Here is a 13,668-nt window from a genome sequence, read left to right on the forward strand (position 1 = left end):
CACACACCTCGGCTGCAGAACGCCAATCTCAGGTTTCATAAAGACCTCAAAATAACACAATCAATCTGACAAAACATGCAGAGAAATGTGTGTGAGGCTACTGAGAGTTTGATAAGAACATAAATGTCATAATGCTAGATTGGTTGATGCGAGACAGGTGTGTGTGTGTGTCGTACCTGCTCTCTCTCTGGAGCCTTTGCAGTTGTATATGGAGTGTGTGTTGTGTTTGTTGAGGCCGGGCTCGAGGAAGGCCACAGGAAACGCTCCAGAGAACGCAGCGAGACACTCGCCGAGAGCCGGACGCTGCCTGAACACAATCAGCACATCATCAAAGTGTTGTAGTACTCGAGACTCGGACTCGTCTCGGACTCGGTCTCGAGACCATATTTTAATGGTCTTGGTCTTGTCATGGACTCGTGTCCATTTGGACTCGGAATTGACTCGTACTCGAACATTTTTTTTTTAGGACTCGGAATTATTCCCGAGTCCACTCGAGTTCAATTAAACATATTTTTCATGATTATTAATGTATGTTAATAAAATATTTCTTTAAATTGATTGACACGCCCAGTGATTGGTGATTTTCTAGTGCGCAACTACGCATGACAAATAAAAAAAATTTATAAAATAAAAGTAATAAAATTACTTTTAACACCACCTACTGTGTGACCTTTTTACCCTAAACTGATCATATTTTTTAAACTCTAAGTAAATTCAGTAAAAAAAAAAAAAAAAAGGATTTCTCTAAGTAAATAAAAGTAAATTAGGTAATCAACCCTCACTGGTCTCTGGTCTCGGACTCGACTCGGACTCGACTCTCTATGGACTCGGTCTTGACTTGGACTCGACTCTCTCTGGTCTCGGTGTCGACTCGGACTCAAGTGAGGTGGTCTCGACTACAACACTGCATCATCAACAGCCAAACACACACACAGATGGACCACACACCAGAGATGGGGACTCGAGTTTGAGACTCGGACACAAACGCTGACTTCAGACTTGACTCGTGACTCGACCCAAAAGGCTTGTCAGCGACCTGTTTTCATGCAATTATTGCTTTTTAAATCTAAATTCATTTGAATGTATTTCTTTTATTGGCGCATACGTTGGGGAAGCGTATGAAGCTGCATGTCCCCCGCCCTTTGTCATACTGTGCATGAGACAGAGCGTATTTAGGCCACGCCCACAGCGTCTCCATTGACTTTGCGTCTGTAGATTTCTCATAAATTCAACAAAAGTTGGCATTGTAAATCATCTCGCTGCTCCGCGATCTGCACCGTCATCACAGACATCGCTAGAAAGCTCTCTCTCTCTCTCTCTCTCCAGTTCAATGTTGTCGGATCCAAATATGGTAATTTCCTTTTAATCAGCAACAAATCACGAAAGTAAAAGGGGGGATTTAACTCTAAATGAGCGATCTCATTGGCCTGATGGAAATCTTTAGATCCCGTTTTGCGTTTCTCTGACCAGTGTTGTACCTAGTTTTATTATGAAGACTATTACAGATGGATTTGTAAATATATTATTCCTAGCTTGATTTATATAACATTGTTTTTCTAAAAACATGTCGAAAATCTATTTAAGGCTATATGATAACAGGATAACCAGATTTCGTTTTTTTTTTTTTAATATATGCAAATTCGCACATATTTAATTAGACAATGCCTAATAATTTAAGACTTGAGACTTGACTTGGACTTCCAAAAAATGACTTGTGAACATCTCTGCCACACACAGACACACACAGATGAAGATCTGCTCAGGGACTAATCAGATAAATGTCTTTGTTTAACATGAATCTATTTGTTTGGGACACATCAGTTTGTTTAGGAAGAGTACGGTGAGATGAATTTGTTTAGAAACAATCGTGCCGTTTAGGTCAGGAGAAACTTATACAAATAAATATCAACTGTTTTTGGTTAAAAGAGTCTGAATAAATCCACGTTCATCAATCAGACAATGTGTGAGCTGGGGTTTACCTCTCGACATAAATACTTTTACTGGTTCCAAGCGAGTACAAACTGTTCAATATCCGATAGCAGGACACCTGGACATCATCCACTGCAACGACACACAACAAACTACACGATTAGATAACACCAGTTCAGCTCAACCAGTGAACAAGCAATGATTAAAGTTTCACTGGTCGTCACTGTGTGAAGAATATCTCGGTTTACTTTATTCTGCTCTCCTCACTTACAGAAATGAACTATAGTCCTGCACACACTAGTGGAAACACATTAAACATGATGTCTGGTGTGTGAGTGTGTATGGTGTAGAGGTCAGCGGACTCACGGATGAGATCCTCTCCGAACATGTTCTGTGCGATGTGCTCGAACAGCGAGGACAGCACCGGCAGCAGCGCCACCGTCGTGTAGTTGATGATCTGTGTGACGCCCTTGGGTTGCGACCGCGTGTGTGTGAACTGACCCTGCCGCAGGTTCTCCAGGGTTTTCTCCAAATCTTCCGATGCGTTCTCGAAAAACGCCCTCAGAGCCGCCTTGACAGAGTCCTGACCGGTTTTCATCACCGTCCTGAACACAGAAGGAGGTTATGAGCCTTTCATATACAGCCAAACTAACTAACTCGCACACCTTCAACATTTCTCACATTATCCCTCTCACACATGAATGATGGTGAATATCTGTCAGCTGTTCAATTTAACTACACAATTAGATAATACCAGTTTAGGTTAGATAATGCTTCATGTTGTTCAGCGTGTGTGTGAAAAGAGCATTAGCAGATACAGAAAACACACTTCAGCAAAACATGATCCGATCTGAATAATTTTTGGTCCCAATATTCAGGTGTTCAAGCACAAAGTGCAGAAAACCTATTGTATTTGTTTTGTGAGGATTTTTTGGAAAAAAAAAAAATCCCCTAAAACGCATTGTGCAGCCCAAACCGTACCGTAAGGCTTAGAGGCAGTAAACCTGGCCAGATGGTAAGGCCTCAAATTGAGTATGAGCCTGATTGGCCCAAAGGCAAAATTTTCCTCTATGTCGAATTTTGTCCAAAACCTACTTCTGCGAACTGTTCCCTGTTTTTTTGCCGGATCGGAACCAGACCAGTCTAGGACAATTCTCTGGACTCTCTAGATCAATAATTATCAAAAAATTTAAATTTTGCATTTAGCTGGCTATAACAGAGTCATTTAGAAAACACAGAAATTGATGAGCATATGTGTCCTAACATTGTCAGGAAGCATGCAAAGTTTCATGGAGATCGGACCATAGGTGGCGCTATAACCGTCAAAAAGGTGTTCAAGCAAGGTAAATCATGCTAGAATCATGGTAAATAATGAAAATCACACTGAAATGTAGTGTCTCATGGTAAATCAAGCTATAACATGGCCTATTCCATCTATGATCTCAGTGGTTAAATGCTTGCTACATAAAACGTAATGTCTTTTGATGCTTTTGTGCTTAAAGGCCTGAACTGCTTGAACACCGCTAAATGCTGCTCTGAATTTTTGGGTGTAATATGTCCCAGTTTACTTTATTTTGCTCTCCTCACGTACAGAAATGAACGATAGAGTCCTGATAACACTATTGGAAGAATATGAGAAATGATATCTGGTGTGTGAGTGATCTCGGGTTTGAGTGTGTATGTTGATCCAGTATAACATGAGCTGTAGTAACGTGTGTGTGACGGACCTGGCGTCCAGCGTTTGTCCCAGTATGTGAAGGCAGTTCACGATGGAAGAGGCGTCATTCCCTGAGAGAAACACACACACACACACACACACACACACACTGAGTTCCCAAACACCTTAAACCCCAGTGTATGAACATGGAAGTGATTAAACATCAGCACTTGCAGCTCCATCAGATCTTCTAGGCTCATCTGAGCACCGATACACAGATTCAAGAGCAAAACACACACATTCAAACATCTTACCAAACAACGAGATCCGGTGCCGCACCAGAACGCCCAGTTTGCAGAACAGGCTGAGAGAGAGACGATATCAAGAGGAAGAAGAAACAGAAGAGCAGGAGCATTCTGGGTAAATTACAGCTCTGTGATTCGCCACAGATCATCATTTAGAAGAATTTTGGTCAAAACAAACACTGACTTCAAACTATACATGCTGACATAAATCATGATGTTCTGTAGCGGCGGACTGGAGGACGGATGACCTTGAATGACCTCACTTCAGATTTGCAATATAGTGCATAATATGTAAAGCGTATGATATATATATATACAAGCTCAACTACAGGGTTCGTACAGAGACTGGATAATAAACTTCTCACTTATCAAACAATTATCTTTCAAATTCTAAAAAAGGTTAATAGAGAAATAAACTAATACATATAAAGTGCAGCACATGCAACGACTGTAGACTTCAACCATTGAAACGAAGATATTTCTTTATGCAAACTGATTTTTTCTACCATGAATATATGATTGACCTGAAGAATGAAAACACTGTCATATACGTGGATAATTAAGAACAATATCACGCAAATGACAGCAGCGCTAATTTTGTATGAAAAGATAAAAATAGTTTCCCCTGTAACTATATTATCATCCAGCTCTAATATAATAAGACGTTATAAACATTATCATGAAGATTTTCTGTCAAGCTGCTTTGAAACGACGTGTGTGTGAATAATGCTGGATGAGATCTAGACATTACTGCTCGTCACCTGGTCACCATCTCCTTCTCTTTGTTGGAGGCGTGGCCGCCGCTGCTGATTGGGCGAACAGCCGTGGACAGGAAGTAGAGCCGGTGGTTTTTGAAGTATTGATCCACCAGCGGAAGCACGACCTGGAAATGAGCCGAATAAGGATTGGATGACAGGATGAAGTTAATAAGCGACTGAGATGAAGCGAGTCGGAGTGAAGCGGACCTTGCTGAAGAACTTGACCTGCTGCTCGTGGGGGATTCTCTCTGCTTTCGGCCGAACTCCAGCATCTGAAAGGAAGAGGAGAACGGTCAGGATCCGGCGGCGCACCGGTGCACTCGAGCGGCAGAGCGAGCGCCTCACCGAACTCCAGCATGTGTGTGTGAGCCTCGTCCACGCACGAGATCAGCTGCAGCAGGAAGGTGTACGCGAAGCGCTTCTCTATGGCCGGAGTGTCCAGATCCTGCTCTTTCATCGCCCTGCTCACACACACACACACACACACACATACAAACATTTTCATACTCAATATTAAATTAGTTCTTTCGTTCTAGAGAATTACACTATTGTTCAAAAGTTTGGAGATTTATTGACACTTTTATTCTTCAAGGACGCAATAAAAAGACATTTATAATGTTACAAATAAATCCTGTTCTTTTGAACTTTCTGTTCATCAACGAATCCTGAAAAATAAAATGTATCACAATTTCCACAGAAATATGACCTGAGTTCAACACTGATAATAATCATAATATCATCAGATCCTCATATTAGAGTGATTTCTGAAGGGTCATGTGACTCTGAAGACTGGAGTAATGATGATAAACTCAGGAATAAATTACACTTCACTGTATATTCATGTAGAAAACAGATGATTTACATTAGAATAACATGTCAGTGTTTTACTGTTTTTGATCAGATAAGCGACTGCATTGATGTGGTGAGCAGAATACACTCTTTCAGAAACATAAATAAGACATTAAATATCTAACCGTCCCCAAACTTTTGAACAGCAGTGAACATGCATCAACATTATTTATCATTACTGATCATTGATTATGAATATTTATGAATGAGAAATTAAACAGTGACCACAGATGGATGTGAAGCAGGCAAACACACACACACACACACACACACGCACACGCGCACACACACCCCCGTTCACCTGGAGACACTGTATCCGTTGATCTGGAAGAACTTGAGGATGTCTTGTGCTTTCTCCCGGTCTCTGGATTTCTCTTTGGCGGTGAGAGTGTCGTAAGGAACCAGTAATGGATGACTTCCACCTCCTGACAATCCAAACACACACACACACACACACACACACACACACTGGTGTGAGAGCAGTGCCATCTAGTGGTTGCACGCAGGTTTACATGTTCACACACTCAGACAACATCACTCATTATTCTGAGAAAATTCCACCAATCAGAGTCACAGTAACTGCCAAAAGTCAGTAAGCTCCGCCCACTCTCATGAAGCAGAGCGAATGATAGACACAGCGAGTGTGTGTCAGTAAAGATGGCACACCTTTGGCTTCCAGCTCCAGCTTTTTCTTCTGAGCCCAGATGTTGTGATAGTTCTCGGCCAGCAGCTCCGCCATCGACTGAAACACACACACACACACACACACACAGAAGCAAGAGGTTACAAAAGTCAATCTTAAGGCCCGTTCACACCAAGACTGATCACTATAACGATAGCTATGTTTGCGTCCACACCAGCGAATGCTAATGGTCTTGTTATTCTTAGCTTGCGCTGCGTTTGGAAGTGTGTGCGCGTCAGGGAACGTGTTTTTGCTGTTGCATTACAGGCTTTAAGCAGGAGCTTCACTGCATGAGGACATCTGGTGTAATCGATCTGGTGAATTCGGCTGATTGTCAGTACATGGAATAAAAACAACACTTTTTTACACCGCAAGACGATGTTGAGGAAGCGAGCGCTGGAAGCCGGGGGTTACACTCCGGTTTATTCACAGCGTACGAACGACTGTCCTCCGTTTCCATTAGACTTGACTTGTCAAACAGGGGATTTTTCTTGATTAATGTCCTCAAAGACCACAATGTCGTCTGACATATCAAATACGTGAGCTCTTAAATTACAGTGGATTCTGATTGGCTGTCAGTTTCTGTCGCTGGTGTGAACGGCTCTATAGCGTGCTCTGCGCATCGTCCACTCACGTGCAGGTCTCTGGACAGCGTCACGTTGCTCATGTCTACAGGCCGAGGACTGAAACCATGAGCGCCCTCTATGGAGCGCTGTGGGGGTCAAAGGTCACACTCATTAGTATTCAGATTTGATCGCAAGTAGATCATGTGACTCCAGTGGTTCAATCTTCATTTTATGAAGCCACGGGGAAAAACTTAATTCAACCATGTCTTCACTTCAGCGTCAGTCGCTGACTTTGTGGCGTTTTTAATATGTAATCATTCACAGGACATACCGTGCAATTACAGATTCACAATATTCTAATTTTGAATTTGGGGTTTTCATACTCACCAACATTATCACAAATAAAGGCTTGAATTATCTCACTTTGCATGTAATGAGTCTATATAATATATTAGTTTCACCTTTAAAGTCTAATTACTGAACGTTTGCACCATGTTCTCATTTTTCAAGTTTCGCCATATGTAAATACGGGAATGTGAAGCCAACTATCACCATTAAAAAAAGACTGCGTGTGTGTGTGTGTGTGTGACCTGGCTGGAGAGAGAGATCCTGCGCGTGCGGCTGTGTAGCGTGGACACCTCGCTCTCTCTCGTCCTCTCGATGCTCCAGCTCCACGACAGCATGGTCTTCAGACTCTCTCGGATCGGCCAGCGGTAAACCTCCTTATCCTGAAAACAGAGCAAACACACGCGCTGGCATCACTGCGCTTCACTCCGACGCAGCTCACCAAACACTTCCTGTACCTTCTCAGACAGACACTTGTACGGCTTCAGCAGAGGATGAACTTTAGACGACTCGCAAATCTGCTCTCCGTGAACCCAGCCGCCGGCGAACTGCAGATCAACACATCGATGAACTCATCAACACTGGGTTAATGTTAAACTGGTGCACACACTCGATAAATTCAGAAATATAGAATGAGAGGAAAGCCGCTCTGACCTTCTCCATGGACCACTTCTCATGGGAATATTCTGCGTATTTATTGATGAAATGATCCAGCTTCTCAGGAACAACAACACTGCAGAAACACAAGCAGAACCAGCGGCACATCTGAACAACAGCTCAGTGCAGGTCTGAATGTGGACGTGTGTGTGTGTGTGTGTGTGTCTGACCTGCTGGTGTCGGCCGGCTGCGGGTTGAAGTTTCCCTCGGCGTCCATAGACGACTGTTTCTCCATCATGGCCACGTAGTTTGACTCCATGTAATCAGGAGGTAAAGCTCCGGCCACTGCGCTCAGACACGGCAGCGCCAGCTTGAACAACTCCACGTCATACTTCTGCACACACACACACTTAATATTGTGCACCATTATATGAGAACTGAGCTGAGCTGGGCGATGATGTCACTGTGTGAGCAGTAAGGTACGAGAGCTAGTGCTGGATGGCTGTTGTTCGGCGTGAGTCAGTCGTGACCAGTGTTGGGTGTGACTAATTACTAAGTAGTTAGTTACTGTAATTTAATTACTTTTCCCTTGAAAATGTAAAGTAAGGGATTACTCTTCATGTACCTGTAATTTATTTACAGTTACTTCTGATGTAATTGAGGTAAATACTGTGTATAGATCAATCCGATCTCACAGCGATTCGTATGCATTTTATGAGGTGTCTAAATCGTACGACCGCACTCGTATGTGAATTCGTACGTAATTATTGTAAAATATGTATGAAAATGTCATGAGATCAGACATAAAACAATAGTGGGTTTAACATCAAAATGTATTGTCTGATGCTAAAAAGTATGTTTTTATAATGTAACCTTCTCCATCTTGGTCTGTTTAAGGATAATTCATGCAATTTTATAGTATTTATTTGAAAGAATTAAAACAGATTCATGTCTATCCTTGTATTATTCAGCTGGTTGAGATTGAAATGGGATTTTGAAAGTAATTAGTAATTAAAAGTAATTAAATACTTTTTAAAAGAGAGTAATTAGTACAGTAATCTAATTACACTGTTGAAAAGGTAATTAGTAACTAGTAATTAATTACTTTTTTAGAGTAACTCACCCAACACTGGTCGTGACTTATTCACCACACAGCACTAGCAGACTACTGCTCTTAGAAAACAGTCAGCACACAATGCAAATATTAAAGCCAGAAAACATGAAACTATGCAAGCGTCTAATCACTAAAAGCTGGAAAAAACAGTCCCTCCCGTAAAGAGCAACAGAAGTTGCATACATTATTTCACCATTAGATGGCGGCAAACACTGTCTTTATGAGTGAGTCAGTCCACAGAGAGGACTTTTACATTGAAAGGAAACTTGTGAACATGCAACTGACAGATGACTAGCGTAGGGTGACCATATTTTGATTACCAAAAACCAGGACACTCGGCCCAGCAAACACATGGGCCAACTCAAATGATACTCGAAGTTTACTCAAAGATACCTTATTAATTTCAATCCATTTAAAGTAGGTTATGCCTCCTCTGTATGGATACAAAATTGTTATATTGTTATATGCAAACAGGACAGTTGGTCACCCTAGACTAGCGTGTCGTGGCACGGGAAACCCCAGGACTGTTAAAAGCACAAGATATCACAGCGGATTTTTTTATGATAAATATAACGTTACTCGATCTTTCACAATACTCTAGCTTTAACGAAAAACCAATGAGATCAATGAAGTGTACACCCTCAGATACACGAGAAACTCAGAGCGAAACTTCACCTTTCTGGCCAGAGCGTCAAAGATCCCCCAGAAGAGCTTCCTGGAGAGATGCAGCTCCTCGTCGGACGCGGCGCCGAAGCTCCCCCAGCCGCCCGCCAGACAGTAGTACTTCCAGCAGCGCTCGTAGTGATTGGTCAGGAGCTGCAGGAGGACACGCCCACTCAGAGTTACTACAGTACAGGCTTGCTGATGCGCAGGCGTGCAGACGAGGCTCACCTTCAGAGGCATCTTGGTGTGTTCGTTGAGCACGGGGACGTCGAACACCAGCCGCCGCAGCAGGTGCTGCATCATCGACGGACGCAGCTTCCTGACAGGGCAGCGAGGAATATGCAAATCAGGGCACTATCCAATTAAATGGCATCTCATTTGCATACAATTCCAGATTCAAGACTCTTGTTTGATTTTTGTTTACTCATTATTGTTAGTGGAAATCTCTCCTTATCACTCAAGAAACATTTATGGTTGAAAACACTTATTTACATTTATATATTAGGATTATTTGATGAATAGGAAGTTCAAAAGAACAGCGTTTACACAACTGTGTTCAACACTGATAATAATCATAAATGTTTCTTGATCATCAGATCCTCATATTAGAGTAATTAATGAAGGATCATGTGACACTGAAGACTGGAGTAATGATGATGAACATTCAGCTTATATATAAAAATAGATTTTTTAGTTTTAGTTTTTTTTTCATAAAATAAATATAGCCTTGGTGAGCAGAAGAGACTTCTTTTAAAAACAAGGAAGAAAGAAAGAAAGAAAGGAAGGAGGGGGATCTCCAGCAGCTGTCTCACCCGCACACGGCCAGCAGGCACTCCTCGATGGCGTCTCTCTGCGCTTTGGTGAGACAGCAGCCTTTAGACAGCCTGTAGACGGTGTGCAGCAGCGAGTCGATGAGAGACGCGAACGGCTCCGTCCCCGCGAACAGAGGAGCGCATTTAGTGAGCAGCGGCAGCACTGCGGTGCACAGGTACCGGTTCAGGGCCAGAGCCATGTCTGTGGCACTCAGGGCCGCCTGGGGGTCAGAGGTCACACACAACCAGGATCAGGAGAGGTCAGAGGTCACACACAACCAGGGTCAGGAGAGGTCAAAGATCAGCTGGTGTTGGCAGCCCCCGAGTTACTAATTAATGGTCTTAGTTATATCTTATGCAATAGAAGTGAATCAATTAAAACATCACTCTGCGTCTTGTTCCCTCCATCATGAACGAGTGTGTGACGAAACACAGTAAACGTTGTTGTGTTCTCTGGCGTTCAGATGCTGGCGTGTGGGAGACGCTTCTGGAGGGAATTACACCCCATTAACCCTGAACACACACTCAGAAAACACCAAACCAACATTAGAGACACTGCGACGCCATTGGTCCACTGGTTACTCCAGTTATCCAATCACAGGTCAGTTACTCATCGAGGGATTAATGCACATGTAAATTAAAACAATACATTTTTTAATTCACATTTATGCACATCTTGGCATTTCTATACAGCTTTTTTCATGCAATATCCCCAAATTTGCATAATAAAGTGTGGATGGAAGCAGCTAGTGAGGGGTCATGTGACTCACCGTGTCCAATGAGGCGGCGGCTCTGAGGTCAGGAAGGAAACCCACTTCCAGCAGGTGCAGGAGGAAGTTCTGGTCCTCGATGCCGTAAACCCGGTCCAGGAACAACACCATGGCCGCTTTGTGATCAGGACAGAAACCAGCTGACATGTCCGGCTCGATCACGGTACCGTCTGAACACACACACATAATCCAGACTATCAGAACAATCAACTAAATAATCCACGAGGACAAGATTATTACCCTTCTGCTGCTCGCCGTGTGTCAGTCAAAGATGAAGCAAATGTATTTTCTTATGTTCCATAATGTTTTTAATTTAATATTTTGACAGACTGAAGTTTGATCTCTTTTCAAACACGACACTTGGCAGATTATTGCTGAAGTGAAAAAAGTGAACAAAAAAAATGTTACGAAATGTCACAATTTTTTTAATAAAATCTATATTTTCACCAAAATGTTTTACTCTAAAACGAGCCTGATCATAAAATGAGGGTTCAGTGAGAGTGCGTTCGGCTGCAGTTCAAAACGCTTCCACTAGAGGAAACTCTCTCGTTCATTTCCAATGCGCTCGTTTCTGACCGCGAGGAGCACAAGTGGGACTATTTTGTACCATTTCAATGAAGCAAATAAATAAATAAATAAACACATGTAAAATATTAGTTCCAAACTGCCAAAAGAGCACCCGAGGGTTCCCAGACCTTTAGCCAGCGTGGGCATGAGGAACGGGATGCTGATCACCCCCACCAGATCCTCAATGGGAATGAGGGAGCGCAGGATGGCTCGGATACGGATGGCCTCTCCCTTCCCGGCGTGGATCAGCTGACGGAGGACAAACACACACCATAGCTCATACATAAGCCTTACACTGTCTCAAAACCACACACAACAACATACAAAGTGTAAGAGTGATAATCTCAGGATCTGATGATGTGCTTTATTTAAGAGTGAGTGTGAGTCTGAATATCATTATCAGCCGTACTGACGGAATCAGCAACAACGGATAATCCTCTCAGATCTCCAAAATAAATGAAAGGAAATAAGAACGTTCGATCTGTGACCAAACAAGAGTATTCTATGACCAAGACTGTTTCAGTCTTTTGAGTCGTGTTAAAATGGTGAAATATTTATGAAATTGATTATGTATCCATTTGGTTACGCGTGCAGAGACTCCGCCCACACTCTCTTCTGATTGGCTGTGATCTGTGATTGGTTTGGAGGAGTCTCGTCTGGTTAGGACACGGTGTTGTGTGGGTGAAGATGATTGACAGGGGAAACACACACATGGACTCACATGCATCTCCGGCGCGCAGCGGCCCAACAGGTCGATCAGAGCAGCGTAGAAGGTCATGATGGCGTTCCCCATGTGAATGGTGTCGTCTTCCTCTTCCTCCATCACATCATTACTGCGACACACACAGATCATCAGCGGTGGCATTATAATGTGTGTGAGGTCATTAAATATAAATTGAAAAGTTGCTTTAGCCACTACATGACGGAATAAAGCGGATTGAACAGAAGCTTGATGTGTGAGAACAAACCTCACTGCTTCTGGAGCTTCTGTTTCAGACACCGTATTTGAGCGCTCATCGATGTTTAAATGTGTTTGTTTGGTGCGTTCAGTGTGTGTGTGTGTGTGTGTGTGGTCGTACAGGGTTCTGCTGTCCTCTGTGGTGGGCGAAGGCCCGTCTCGACCGGGATCTTCTGAGATCTTGATGGCCTCCTCCATGGCCGCCAGAAGCCCGTTCCCGCCTTCTCCTCGCAGGGCGGGGCCAAAACACTCCGGCCGGCGAATCAGGAGCCGCACGACCACATTGGCGTTCTCCTCCACGCTCTCACCTGACAGAGGCCGAACACACACAACTACTCAACACACACCATATACACACTACAGAGCACAGGATCTCCATCAGTGGCCATCGTTATTATTATCGTGGCGAGTTTTTCTGTTTGTCCGACATGTGTCAGAACACACACCGTTACAGAAGACTGCGAATCTGAGGAAGTCCAGGTATCGTTCGCCCTCCACCGGGTTCCAGCCGATGTCAGGATAACCTTTCGATATCAGCATTACACAGCTCTGAAGACCACAGCCGGCCAGATACTGGACCACCTAACACACACACACACACACAAATAAATAAAATAAAATAAATTACAACTATTTAAGTTCATTTTCACGTCTATGTTCAGAAAGGCATTGACAGTTCAAGGATCGGTTCACTTCAGAATCAATGTTTCCTGATCATTTACTCTCCCTAATGTCTTTTTCAGGTCATTTTCTAAAAAAAAATAAACATTTATATACTTTTAAACCAGAAATGCTGGTCTTGCTCTAGCTGTGATGCGACACACACTACTGTACGTGATCACGCCGAAAGGTCACACGGGTTCTGGTTCATAAATGTAGAGTACAGTGAAAAACTCTTATTTTCTCCATCGTCTCCATCGTTTATTCTTCTAGTAAATGGTGTTTGACTCAGCCTTTGCACATTCGCTCTGTAAGATCTGTTCTTATGCTGCGTTCACGTGCTGCTATGGAAATAGAATATTTTCCACTTGTGAATTGGTATTTACCAGTGTGTTGCGTTCAAGTGCTTTTATTGTCGTAATGTGGTAAAAAGATG

At 42.9% G+C, this 13,668-nt stretch overlaps 1 protein-coding gene across 1 annotated transcript in view; it reads right to left on the reverse strand.

Moving 5' to 3' along the window:
* ryr2a (ryanodine receptor 2a (cardiac)) overlaps positions 1–13,668 on the reverse strand; it is a 77,747-nt gene that overhangs the window by 29,079 nt on the left and 35,000 nt on the right. Inside the window, exons 38-60 of the mRNA XM_089122450.1 lie at positions 13,019–13,154; positions 12,694–12,880; positions 12,336–12,447; positions 11,743–11,863; positions 11,048–11,217; positions 10,278–10,498; positions 9,694–9,784; positions 9,478–9,618; positions 7,919–8,082; positions 7,746–7,824; positions 7,550–7,639; positions 7,337–7,474; positions 6,815–6,892; positions 6,165–6,240; positions 5,800–5,923; positions 4,995–5,110; positions 4,857–4,921; positions 4,653–4,774; positions 3,901–3,950; positions 3,657–3,717; positions 2,296–2,534; positions 1,980–2,061; positions 177–307 (exon numbers count right to left, since the gene is read on the reverse strand). Of these exons, the coding sequence (XP_088978576.1) occupies positions 177–307; positions 1,980–2,061; positions 2,296–2,534; positions 3,657–3,717; positions 3,901–3,950; positions 4,653–4,774; positions 4,857–4,921; positions 4,995–5,110; positions 5,800–5,923; positions 6,165–6,240; positions 6,815–6,892; positions 7,337–7,474; positions 7,550–7,639; positions 7,746–7,824; positions 7,919–8,082; positions 9,478–9,618; positions 9,694–9,784; positions 10,278–10,498; positions 11,048–11,217; positions 11,743–11,863; positions 12,336–12,447; positions 12,694–12,880; positions 13,019–13,154 (2,794 nt within the window). The remainder of the gene's footprint in view (positions 1–176; positions 308–1,979; positions 2,062–2,295; positions 2,535–3,656; positions 3,718–3,900; positions 3,951–4,652; positions 4,775–4,856; positions 4,922–4,994; positions 5,111–5,799; positions 5,924–6,164; positions 6,241–6,814; positions 6,893–7,336; positions 7,475–7,549; positions 7,640–7,745; positions 7,825–7,918; positions 8,083–9,477; positions 9,619–9,693; positions 9,785–10,277; positions 10,499–11,047; positions 11,218–11,742; positions 11,864–12,335; positions 12,448–12,693; positions 12,881–13,018; positions 13,155–13,668) is intronic.

Source organism: Pimephales promelas, chromosome 17, assembly GCF_988280905.1.
Source record: "Pimephales promelas chromosome 17, fPimPro1.hap1.1, whole genome shotgun sequence".
In the NCBI taxonomy this organism is placed as follows: Eukaryota; Metazoa; Chordata; class Actinopteri; order Cypriniformes; family Leuciscidae; genus Pimephales; species Pimephales promelas.